Source organism: Triticum urartu, chromosome 6A, assembly GCF_056163025.1.
Source record: "Triticum urartu cultivar PI428250 chromosome 6A, HENAU_Tu73, whole genome shotgun sequence".
Lineage (NCBI taxonomy): Eukaryota > Viridiplantae > Streptophyta > Magnoliopsida > Poales > Poaceae > Triticum > Triticum urartu.
The window spans coordinates 492,838,737-492,852,515 of record NC_141878.1 but is presented as its reverse complement, the minus strand read 5'-3'; the positions used below and the strand labels follow the sequence as shown (position 1 = coordinate 492,852,515).

The 13,779-nt window shown below is 41.7% G+C and overlaps 1 protein-coding gene across 1 annotated transcript; it reads left to right on the top strand.

The window, feature by feature from the left end:
* The first annotated feature begins 9,892 nt into the window (after positions 1-9,892).
* Positions 9,893-12,975, top strand: LOC125516723 (uncharacterized). The gene is made up of 4 exons (XM_048682056.1): positions 9,893-10,187; positions 10,932-11,029; positions 11,303-11,419; positions 12,931-12,975. The coding sequence occupies exons 1-4, from the start codon at positions 9,893-9,895 to the stop codon at positions 12,973-12,975; spliced, it is 555 nt and encodes a 184-aa protein (XP_048538013.1).
* The last annotated feature ends 804 nt before the right edge of the window (positions 12,976-13,779 follow it).

The following is a 13,779-nucleotide window of genomic DNA, read 5'->3' as shown; positions in this document are numbered from 1 at the left end:
TAAACTACTCACACTTCATCAGAGAGGCTATGGTGTTGATGTAGAAGCCCTCCGTGATCGGTGCCCCCTCTGGTGGAGCTCCGGAACAGGCCCCAAGATGGGATCTCGTGGATACAGAAAGTTACGGCGGTGGAATTAGGGTTTTGGCTCCGTATCTGATCGTTTGGGGGTACGTGGGTATATATAGGAGAAAGAAGTACGTCGGTGGAGCAACAGGGGGCCCACGAGGGTGGAGGGCGCGCCTGGGGGGTAGGCGCGCCCCCTACCTCGTGGCGTCCTGTTACGTGGCTTGATGTAGGGTCCAAGTCTCCTGAGTTGTATTTGATGAGAAAATCACATTCCCGAAAGTTTCATTCCGTTTGGACTCCGTTTGATATTCCTTTTCTTCGAAACCCTAAAACAGGCAAAAAAACAGCAATTCTGGGCTGGGCCTCCAGTGAATAGGTTAGTCCCAAAAATAATATAAAAGTGGATAATAAAGCCCAATAATGTCCAAAACAGTAGATAATATTGCATGGAGCAATCAAAAATTATAGATACGTTGGAGACGTATCAAGCATCCCCAAGCTTAATTCCCGCTCGTTCTCGAGTAGGTAAATGATAAAAACAGATTTTTTGATGCGGAGTGCTACTTGGCATAATTTTAATGTAATTCTTCTTAATTGTGGTATGAATATTCAGATCCGAAAGATTCAAGACAAAAGTTCATATTGACATAGAAAATAATAATACTTCAAGCATACTAACAAAGCAATTATGTCTTCTCAAAATAACATGGCTAAAGAAAGTTATCCCTACAAAATCATATAGTCTGGCTATGCTCTATCTTCACCACACAAAATATTTAAATCATGCACAACCCCGATGACAAGCCAAGCAATTGTTTCATACTTTTGACATTCTCAAAACTTTTTTAATTTTCACGCAATACATGAGCTTGAGCCATGGATATAGCACTATAGGTGGAATAGAGTGGTGGTTGTGGAGAAGACAAAAAGGGAGAAGATAGTCTCACATCAACAAGGCGTATCAACGGGCTGTGGAGATGCCCATCAATAGATATCAATGTGAGTGAGTAGGGATTGCCATGCAACGGATGCACTAGAGCTATAAGTATATGAATGCTCAAAAAGAAACTAAGTGGGTGTGCATCCAACTTTCTTGATCATGAAGATCTAGGGCAATTTGAGGAAGCCCATCATTGGAATATACAAGCCAAGTTCTATAATGAAAAATTCCCACTAGTATATGAAAGTGATAACATGAGAGACTCTCTATTATGAAGATCATGATGCTACTTTGAAGCACAAGTGTGGTAAAAGGATAGTAACATTGTACCTTCTCTCTTTTTCTCTCATTTTTTATTTGGGCCTTTTCTCTTTTTTATGGCCTCTTTTCTTTCTCCTTTTTTATTTGGGCTTCTTTGGCCTCTTTTATTTATTTTTCGTCCGGAGTCTCATCCCGACTTTGGGGGAATCATAGTTTCCATCATCCTTTCCTCACTGGGACAATGCTCTAATAATGATGACATCACACTTTTATTTTTCTTACAACTCAACAGTTACAACTCGATACTTAGAACAAAATATGACTCTATATGAATGCCTCCGGCGGTGTACCGGGATATGCAATGATGCATGAGTGACATGTATGAAAGAATTATGAATGGTGGCTTTGCCACAAATACGATGTCAACTACATGATCATGCTAAGCAATATGACAATGATGGAGTGTGTCATAAACGGAAAAGTGGAAAGTTGCATGGCAATATATCTCGGAATGGCGGTGGAAATGCCATAATAGGTAGGTATGGTGGCTGTTTTGAGGAAGGTATATGGTGGGTGTATGATACCGGCGAAAGGTGCGCGGTATTTGAGAGGCTAGCAAAGGTGGAAGGGTGAGAGTGCGTATAATCCATGGACTCAACATTAGTCATAAAGAACTCATATCCTTATTGCAAAAATCTACAAGTTATCAAAGCAAAGTATTACGCGCATGCTCCTAGGGGGATAGATTGGTAGGAAAAGACCATCTCTCGTCCCCGACCGCCACTCATAAGGAAGACAATCAATAAATAAATCATGCTCCGACTTCATCACATAACAGTTCACCATACATGCATGCTACGGGAATCACAAGCTTCAACACAAGTATTTCTAAAATTCACAACTACTCAACTAGCATGACTTTAATATCACCATCTCCATATCTCAAAACAATTATCAAGTATCAAACTTATCTGAAAGATATAAGTGAAGTACTAGAGCAAAATTATATAACTCAAAAGATATAAGCGAAGCACATAGAGTATTCTAACAAATTCCAAATCATGTATGGATCTCTCAAAAGGTGTGTACAGCAAGGATGATTGTGGTAAACTAAAAAGCAAAGACTCAAATCATACAAGACGCTCCAAGCAAAACACATATCATGTGGTAAATAAAAATATAGCTCCAAGTAAAGTTACCGATAGAAGTAGACGAAAGAGGGGATGCCTTTCGGGGCATCCCCAAGCTTTGGCTTTTAGGTGTCCTTAGATTATCTTGGGGGTGCCATGGGCATCCCCAAGCTTAGGCTCTTGCCACTCCTTGCTCCATAATCCTTCAAATCTTTACCCAAAACTTGAAAACTTCACAACACAAAACTTAAAGTAGAAAATCTCGTGAGCTCCTTTAGCGAAAGAAAACAAAAGACCACTTCAAGTCACTGTAATGAACTCATTATTTATTTGTATTGGTGTTATACCTACTGTATTACAACTTCTCTATGGTTTATAAACTATTTTACTAGCCATAGATTCATCAAAATAAGCAAACAACACACGAAAAACAGAATCTGTCAACAACAGAACAGTCTGTAGTAATCTGTAGCTAGCTCAAGATATGGAACCCCAAAAATTCTAAAACAAATTGCTTGACGTGAGTAATTTATCTATTAATCATCTTCAAAAAGAATTAACTAAATAGCACTCTCCAAATAAAAATGATAGCAGTTCTCGTGAGCTCTAAAGTTTCTGTTTTTACAGCAAGTTCAACAAGACTTTCCCGAAGTCTTCCGAACAGTTCTACTTGGCACAAACACTAATTAAACACAAAAAACACAACCAAAACAGAGGCTAGATAAATTATTTATTGAATAACATAAGGTAAAAATATTGGGTTGTCTCCCAACAAGGGCTTTTCTTTAAAGCCTTATAGCTAGGCATAATATTTCAATGATGCTCACATGAAAGACAAGAATTGAAGCACAAAGAGAGCATCATAAAACACGTGACAAACGCATGTAAGTCTAACATACTTCCTATGCATAGGCATCTTATAGGCAAACTAATTATCAAGGCAAGAAAAAACTAGCATATGCAAGGAAGCAGAAAGAAACAATAGCAATCTCAACATAACGAGAGGTAATTTAGTAACATAAAAATTTCTACCACCATATTTTCCTCTCTCATAATAATTACATGTAGGATCATAAGAAAATTCAACAAAATAGCTATCACATAAAATATTTTCAACATGATCCACATGCATGCAAAGTTGACACTCTTCCAAAATAGTGGGATTAACATTAACTAAAGTCATGACCTTTCCAAACCCACTTTCAATAATATTGCGAACACTATTATCAATCTCATATTAATCATGGGGCTTAAATAAATTTTCAAGATCAAAAGAAGAATCACCCCAATCATGATCATTACAACAAGTAGTAGACATAGCAAAACTAGCATCCCCAAGCTTAGGGTTTTGCATATTATTAGCACAATTGACATCAAGAGAATTTATAGTAAAATCATTGCAATCATGCTTTTTATTCAAAGATATATCGTGAATCACTCCATAAGTTACTTCATCACAATTTTCAGATTCATGAATTTCAAGCAAAACTTCATAAAGATAATCTAGTGCACAAAACTCACTAGCAATTGGTTCATCATAATTGGATCTCTTAAAAAGATTAGCAAGTGGATGAGGATCCATAGATCGTAGGTTCTCTATTTAGTAATAAATAAACAACTATTCCAACCATACGAGCAAACAAGAAACGGGCAAAAAGAGGCAAATAGAGAAAGAGAGGGAGGATAGAGAGAGAGGGCGAATAAAACGGCAAGGGTGAAGTGGGGGAGATGAAAACGAGAGGCAAATGGCAAATAATGTAATGCGGGAGATAAGGGTATGTGATGGGTATTTGGTATGTTGACTTTTGCGTAGACCTCCCCGGCAACCGCGCTAGAAATCCTTCTTGCTACCTCTTTTAGCACTGCGTTGGTTTTCCCCGAAGAGGGAGGGATGATGCAGCAAAGTAGCGTAAGTATTTCCCTCAGTTTTTGAGAACCAAGGTATCAATCCAGTAGGAGGCTACGCGCGAGTCCCTCGCACCTATACAAAACAAATAAATCCTCGCAACCAACGCAAATAGGGGTTGTCAATCCCTATAGGGCCACTTACGAGAGTGAGATCTAATCGATATGATAAGATAATATTTTTGGTATTTTTATGATAAAGATGCAAAGTAAAATAAAGGCAAAGTAAATAGCAAAGTAAATAACTAAGTAGTAGGAGATTGATATGATAAAGATAGACCCGGGGGCCATAGGTTTCACTAGTGGCTTCTCTCGAGAGCATAAGTATTCTATGGTGGGTTAACAAATTACTGTTGAGCAATTGACAGAATTGAGCATAGTTATGAGAATATCTAGGTATGATCATGTATATAGGCATCACGTCCGAGACAAGTAGACCGACTCCTGCCTGCATCTACTACTATTACTCCCCTCATCGACCGCTATCCAGCATGCATCTAGAGTATTAAGTTAAAAACAGAGTAACGCCTTAAGCAAGATGACCTGATGTAGAGGGATAGACTCATGCAATATGAAGAAAACCCAATATTGTTAACCTCGATGGCAACAATACAATACGTGCCTTGCTGCCCTTACTGTCACTGGGAAAGGACACCGCAAGATTGAACCCAAAGCTAAGCACTTCTCCCATTGCAAGAAAGATCAATCTAGTAGGCCAAACCAAACTGATAATTCAAAGAGACTTGCAAAGATAACCAATCATACGTAAAAGAATTCAGAGAAGATTCAAATATTATTCATAGATAGACTTGATCATAAACCCACAATTCATCGGTCTCAACAAACACACCGCAAAAAGAAGATTACATTGAATAGATCTCCACAAGAGAGGGGGAGAACTTTGCATTGAGATTCAAAAAGAGAGAAGAAGCCATCTAGCTACTAACTATGGACCAGTAGGTCTGAAGTAAACTACTCACACTTCATCGGAGAGGCTATGGTGTTGATGTAGAAGCCCTCCGTGATCGAAGCCCCCTCCGGTGGAGCTCCGGAACAAGCCCCAAGATGGGATCTCGTGGATACAGAAAGTTACGGCGGTGGAATTAGGGTTTTGGCTCCGTATCTGATCGTTTGGGGGTACGTGGGTATATATAGGAGGAAGAAGTACATCGGTGGAGCAACAGGGGGACCACGAGGGTGGAGGGCCGCCTGGGGGGGTGCGCCCCCTATCTCGTGGCCTCCTGTTACGTGGCTTGACGTAGGGTCCAAGTCTCCTGAGTTGTATTCGATGAGAAAATCATGTTCCCGAAGGTTTCATTCCGTTTGGACTCCGTTTGATATTCCTTTTCTTCGAAACCCTAAAACAGGCAAAAAACAGCAATTCTGGGCTGGGCCTCCGGTTAATAGGTTAGTCCCAAAAATAATATAAAAGTGGATAATAAAGTCCAATAATGTCCAAAACAGTAGATAATATAGCATGGAGCAATCAAAAATTATAGATACGTTGGAGACCTATCACCAATCCTGCGGAGCCAATCATCTGCTACTATGGGCTCGGTGCTACTGGAAAACACCGGCGGTTGCAACCTTAGAAAACGGGCTAAGTTATCAACTGGTGGTGGTGGTGGGTTGTTGTTGTTGTTGCCTTGGTTCTGAACTAACAACTGCATCAGGGTATTCTGCTGCTGGATCAACTGAGTGAGCTCCGGTGGGAAGGTAAATCCGGGGTCACGTCTCAGAGGCATCTGAGGGTTTAGAGGGAGGAGAATAGAATAGAATGAGGTCTAATGAGAGAAACACTACCCAGATGTACATGAGAGAAACATAATCATATCACTCAATCAATCAAGCAAGGGCATACAATCAATCTAACTATCATTACAGAAGTGCTCGGACTATACTATATACATGGTGGAATACTACTACTGATGTGGTGGTTTACTAAAAATATTGACCGGTCAAAGACTCCATGATGTCTGCTCCAGCTTCGTCTTCATAGTCATCATCGCTATCGTCGGGGACCGAGTCGGTGTGGTTGATGATGATGTAGTCCTCCGGACGAATCTCCTTGGGTTCATCGTCTTCTCCTCCTGGCACGGGGTCTCCCATGAATATTCCTAGCTTCATTGTCAGGTCGGCATTCTTATCCACCAGTATGACGATTTCTTCCTCATAATCTTCGCGAGTAGCCTTGAGTTCTTCCTCCAGTTCCGTGATCCTTGTCATCGCCTTCTTTAGATCTATCTTGCTTGCGCACATCTGGTTCTCCCGGCGACGAATGTGCTGGTTTAACTCCTGGATGAAAGCTGCAATTGATTTATCTTTTGTTGGTGCTGATCATCTCCCATTGCTCATCTCGGCGCCCACAAATCTAGTAGATAGTATCCTTCAGCTCCTTTTGGTAAACTTCTCCAATGCGTCCCATGGTGATGTGAGCTGCCATTTTCTTTCCTAGACTCCAGGTTGGTGCATCAAAGGAAAACTCTATGGGCTTAGTGACTGGCGTGAATGTTCTTCCTGAAACTTGAACTTGAATCATCCATTTCTCCTCTTTTGGTAAAGTGGCGTTGTAAGTCCCGGTGAAGCTTGGTATTCCTATGTTCAGGTACCTAGTGACTTCCTTCAAGTGTCGTCCAAAAGGTGCGTCTTCATCCGGTTGTGCAAACTTGTTCCTTGCATCCGCCATCCTAAAGAGTAGAAAATGGAGATGAGTCAGAAATGAGAAGAGAATAGTGATCTAGGGCTTTAGCTTAGTGGTCGTGTCCTACACTCAGCGTGTGCTCTGATACCATCTTGTAGCGACCCAACCTCAAATGGTCAAGTCTCTGTGCTTCCGTGTCATCCCTGGATCGGTAATGCTGACACACACAGTACTCGAAGGATTTATAACAGAGTAGCAATCACACACTTATTACATAGACTGTCTCAAAAGAGAACTTATTACAATAAATATGGCTTAAGGCCATCTAATACGATAACAGCGGAAGGCTTGGAAGATAAAGTGAGTCCATCAACTCCAACGGCATAGCTGAGCTGCACGGCAACGACCTAATGAACCTTACTCCTCGTCTGAAAAGTCTGCAACATAATACGTTGCAGCCCAAAAACGGGCCAGCACATGGAATATGCTGGCAATATAACATAGTAGAGCAAGAACAGAATAATGCTATCACTACATGCATATTTGGCTGGTGGAAAGCTCTATGGTTATAGTTTTTGCGAAAAGCCAATTTTCCCTACAACAAAGGAATAGATTTTATTTAACTATCATGGTAGTTGAAACATCATTGAGAAGGTTCCTCCAACTCAATCCCAATTAAAAGTAATTATCAACCCAACAATATTAGTTTAGAGTGATGAGATACATATGATAATCCAAGTACTAGATACTCAAGAATTGTCCATAACCGGGGACACGGCTAACCATGATTAGATTGTACACTCTGCAGAGGTTTGTGCACTTTTCCCCACAAGACCCGATCTCCTCCGTTGGATTTCTCGCACAACAGGGTGTTTGAGAAACGGATGACCGAGACACAGTCTTTTAGAAACATTTACTCTTTACTCCGGGCAGACCATACCAACCTACATCCCTCTGCCTGCTGATCTACCTCTTCAAGAGCTCGTGGAACTTACTCAGCTATGCTAGAGCCCATAATAGCATGTGGCTGCACACGGAAGTTTCTAGCATGAAATATCTCAGTTCCCTTTGAGCCTGGGTGGTGTACCTTAGGATTATCACACGGGTACTCCGGGATATCCTAGGACAACACTGGATTCTCCAGGTGCCCGACAAACAATCCACCCAGATGTGTATTCAACTTGCCACCTTAAGTTGAACCATTAATTAACAATCTCACATCTGTCATGGATTTCACTCACCCAAACCACGTCTACAAGCATAGCATAGCAATGTAAGCAATACGTAGAAGTAACTCCCAAGGGTTTGATAATAACATGGCAATAGGTTCTACCTCATTAACTACTTCCCAACCCACATGTTAATCACATCCTAGTCATGCAATGTTTGAGGATTGGAGCTAATGCATAAAAACTGGGTGATAATGGGGTATGATCAAAGTGTTACTTGCCTTGCTGATGATCCGCAAAACCTAAAGATTCGAAGTAGCACGCTTCGCACTCCGGGTGTTCTATCGCAAACAAAAAATATCATACATAAGCAATCAAGCAAAGAAACACGGGTAAATCTCAAATAAGTAGATCTAACCAGAAAGTTCAACTTAAGAGCTCCGGTTTGCAAAAAGAATCAAATCAAACGGGGCAACGAAACTCAAACTGCGAAAGAAACAAGGTCCGTTTACTATTTTGAACTAAAGTCAAATTTTACAGTATCAAAATCTTGTTCAAGTTGATTAAACAGAAAGAGGGTTTTGAGACGAAGATCTAGGCCCTTGAATCACCTGATTCCGACAAACGAGCAGAAAGATAAACTAAAATGAAAATCGGATCAGAAATCGCGATCGAAAATAATCGCGGAAAATCCGAGAAAAAGAAAAACTGACGAATAGGCTAACGAACGAACGTTCGCTGTCTGCAGCTAATGAGTGAACACCGTTCGTTAAAATGAACGTACGGACAAACGTCCGCTAAACAACTAAACCGAGAAAAACCGGTGAACCGTTCTATTAAAAAAACTTAGGGTTTCCAAAAAAACTGGATCCGTTCTTTAAAAAAAACCGAACGGCGGCTTTACCTCCGGCGAGGTGGGGCGGCGCGGGTGGAAGGGGCGATGTGGCAGCCGCGCTCGGCGGCGGCGACGCGGCAAAGGCGGGCGGTGCCGGTTGCGGCGGGGTGCGGCGGTGGTGGCGGGAATCGGGGGCGGGGTATTTATAGGAGGGGGGTGCTTGCTTGGGCGAGGGGGCAAGCAGCGCGCGGGGGGGGGGGGGGGGGGGGAGGGGGGGAGAGTCCGGCCGGACTCGGCCTCGCGGGCGGCGGCGCGCTCCCGTTCTCCTAGAAGGAGACGACACAGGGAGGTGGGCCGGCTGACTTGGGCTTCGGCCCAGTCGGCGGAGGGAACTCTTTTTTTTTAATATTTCCACCAAAACAAAAAAAATCCTATAAAATAAAATAAAAATCTAAAAATGCCAAAACAAATTTTCACCATCTAAATAAAATATCTAGGATAGGATGAACATTTTCTTGGCCCTAAAATACAAATTTGAAAAACGTGCAATTTTTCTAATTCAAATAAAATAGCAATAAACTCCGAATAAAATCAAATATTTGATTTTAATATTTTTCCTCCAATATTTCATTTATTTTGAAGAAGTCATATTATCTCCTCTCATATATTTTAATATGAAATATTTTCGGAGAGAAAAATAATTAAAACCAAAAATTCTCGTTTCAATATTTGATAAAACTCAAATATGAAAACAGGGAAATCCCCAACTCTCTCCGAAGGTCCTTGAGTTGCTTAGAATTTCGAGGATCGCGAAACAAAATGCAATAAAATATGATATGCATGAATGATCTATGTATAACATTCACCCGACCCCCAACACACTGGTGCTCTCCCACCACCCACGACCATGGCGGAGAAGTTGAGGGTTTAGGGTTCCGGCGAGATGTCGACGGCAAAACCCCTCCCCCGCGATCAATCGCGGCGCCCCCGCCCCCACTCCCCCACGCAGCCCGCGGCTGCCTCCGACGCCGCGGCCGCGAAGCCCGCCATGCAGCTACGCAAGCTCGTCTTCACCACCATCGACAGGCTGCAGCTGGAGACGCACGGCCACACCCTCACCGCGTGCGTCCTCTCCGCCCGCATCGTCCTCGACAAGCCTGCCAGGCAGACCCGCGTCGTCGAGTGCCTTGTCGGCGACCCCACCGACACCGTCCTCTTCACCGCCCGCAATAACCAGAGTAAGTATTAAATGCCCCCTTCCCTCGCCCGTCTGATCCGCTCTGCTTTGCTTGCCCTATGGATGCATATTGTACCTTTCCATTGTCCCTTAGTTTTTTATGGATGGACGGATTGATTCGCCCCCTGCTGTTTGCTGAGAACGCCCTCCCCTAGTATAGATTTGTAGACGATTTCTGTAGATCTAATTGCTGCTGTGGCTTCCCTCCTGTTGGAGGGAGCAGCTTCATCTTCCTTCGCTTGCTGCATTGTTGTTTACCTCATTACATGCTTGTTGATCCATAGACTGTTTGGGGACAGAAGATGGCTTGCAGTTGCTTACCATTGGTGCAGTCATCATTTTGTTTTCTGATTCACTAGTGCCTGTACCAATTTACTAGGTGCTGTATTGGGGGAGAAATATTTCAAATCGACTTGTATGTACATGTTGATTTCCAAGGGACATGTAGCGTAGTTAAAAAATGCTGCTTACAATACATGCTTGTTTGTTAATCGAATATCCGGGAATCAGTTTCAGTTACCATTTGTGATGTTTTTTTGGGTCCTGCATTGTAGTAGAAGGCTTTAAATTTGGCTTGTAGGCGCATGACAAGCTGTGTGTGTGCTTATTTATTCATGAACCATTGGGGAATTAGTTGCAGTAGCCATCGATCGATTTGGGCTGGACAGTGCAATGGATGATGACCTGTATCCGCGTTTGATTTACTTACTGATTTTGTTTCCTCTGCTGGTGATGCTTCCTGAAGGCGCTGGCCAAGGACTGATGCAGTTAAGGAAGGCGGTCAACCGCCTCTACGAGAACAAGGCCCAACTCAACTCCATCTCCATGCACCTTGGCAAGATCGTTGGTAATGGACACTTCCTAAGTCATATCTTTCTTTCTAGATAGCATTCTAGTGTGGTAACATATGATTTAGAACTGCCTATTCATGATGCTATACAAACTTTGAAAATTGGTAGTTCAGTCAAATGTGCTTCCTCTCTGAACAACTGTTTCTACTTATCCATCCTGGAGACCGATTGCATGCTATCGTAGATGGGTCTGGTTGTGCAGTGCTGCCGTTGTGTTACTACTACTGTGGTTTATGTTGACTGAAAATGGGCTGCTTTGTTTTAGAGGAGTGCCACTGATCTGATACTGCGGGATCTGCAAAATAACCCTGACATGTGGCTGCAAGTGGTGCACATCCTGCTGAACTCCCAGAACCTCAACACCGAGTTCTTTTCCCTTCAAGTAAGCTTTTGCTCTAGAATGTTTTAATTTGAGTAGTTTACAAGGTTGTTCCCAACTAAATGAAGGTTGATCGATGTCGTGGCTGCAGCTGGTCTTGGATTAGACCATGCATGTTTTATATTCAGTACTGCCAGCACTGGCCATTTATTACACTTGCTATTGTGGTTCACCGGTTATATTAGGAAATGGCGCTGCTAATATTTTCTTCTCGAACTCGTAACCGGTTTTAAGCGGTTAAAATGCCCAGTTTCTTGGTATCCTATTGGGCCATGTTTGTTTGTGTTTCCCTATTTATTTCGTAGTCGACCAGTTATGTCCTGGCCAAACATGTATGTTCAGCCCCAAGGAAACATTATATCCTATTTTGTGTAATGGCAATTAACAAACAAAAGCACATCAGAGCTAATATTAATTAATATTATTTATCAAGTGTCCCAAAGTTAACCATATTTCTGTTCACATTTGACACAAATATTAAATTATCATTTCCTATGCAGTTTAGAAAATAAAAACATGCAATTGGCTTGATGCATTCCTTCGTTTTGTCTTACACACAGACATGTGAAACTCTGATGATAAGAAGACAATTTGATTATTTTATTGATGGTGCCATAGGAACTGAGTTGATTTTGTATTACGAGCTCTCTAGGTCGATGGAATAATCAAATGTTCTTAATGTTGTTTTTCAGGATCAGGAAACAACAAAGGTGAAGATGTGAATGAAGGTGTGTTTCTACCAATTTGTTAAGTTGTGTTCAACACATTTGAACATGCAGTATGCTACATGAAAATCCCATGGTGTAGAAAAGATGGATGTTTAATAGGATTCTGCTTTGGTGTGTGAGCTCAAATGCCGTGTCTGTACGTGTTTGTACAATACTAATTTGATTGGCTGGTTACTGCCAGCTGTTGAGCATCTCACTACTTGAATATAATTGACTCGTGCACATAATTGTTTGTAATCTACGGGAAAGCCCTTAATAGTCAGCTGACCTTATGCCTACTGCGTGTATCCTGACCTTAATAGTCATCGTGATAGTGGGAACCATTCATGCATTTACACATTCATGATTTCCTCCGCTGTTTGTAATTCTTTTGGTTAACTGTGCTAGCAGATATTGCCTCGAAGTGTCATTTTTGGAGTCTCGTCTCTTTTACAAGAGCTGTCTAAGAATAAGCAGATCATCATTTCACCATCTTCGGCCGCCCCAGGGTATGTCATCTCTTTGGCCTCTTCCAGCACTGTTTTCTTTGTTCTTGACTATAAAAATTGATGCATGTGCCATGTTCTATAGTGGAAAATCACTGGTAGCCTGTACTGTCCAAACTTGCACTGTGTTGGTACTTATCGTTTGCAAAATATATCTCAGTTTTCGCTGTTATGAGAATGTTATATGCATGGTTTCCTGTTAAATCTAAAGTTCTGCAACAGATTTTCATCGTTATGAGAATTTTGTATTCACGGATTCACTTGATTTTGTTTCTAACTTTTCATAATTTATTATTTGTAGATGCTGGCCTTCATTCTTCAAAAGATGGGTGTACATGAGCTGTAGGAAGAAGAATCCTGAAGAAAAACCACACCCAGAATGCGTTTTAGCTCACTGGAGCTAGTTATGTGTATATTTACTTGTATTTATAACCAAATACCAGATTTGTACTATGTACTTTGCTTGGCTGTTGTAATGCACTATCTCAGTTTTGCGTGTACAGGATTATAGTGTACTTTGGTTGGCTGTTGTATGAAAAATTATGCCTTATTGGCTCTTTTTGAATGAAATTATCTAATTGCACAAATATAGAATTGACCTGTGGTAATTGGTTCCCATTTGACTAGTGGGACCTACTTTAAAATGGAAAAGAAACCAAAGAAAACTGACAAATGGGCTAGAAAAAGTCTGAGGCCCAAAAAAATGTGGACTGTAGAAGGCTGTTGGCAAAAAAATAGAAGTCTGGTGGGCTTGGCCCATGTAGCTGACCAAACCTGAAAGAAAAAAATAAATGGGCTGAATTATTGGGCTCGGCCCATGTAAAACACCGAATCGGACCGGGCTGAATCTTATCAACGACCTTTTCAATTGGTCGCAACTTTGCCACGTCAGCTTGCCACGTCGGATCCGACGTGGCCTGGGCAAAGAGCTAGCGACCAAACAGAAGGTCACAGGATCAACGACCTTTTGTTTTGGTCGTGGAATTCCACGACCTTCTCACAGAGAAGGTCGTTATTTCAGTTTATGACCACCAACTTTTGACCTTCTGTTTTTGGTCACAAAAAGGTCGCAAATGAAAAACAATGATCTTTCAGTGACCAATAGTGATGGTCGCAAGTTGACATATTTCTTGTAGTGATGATGGGCTAG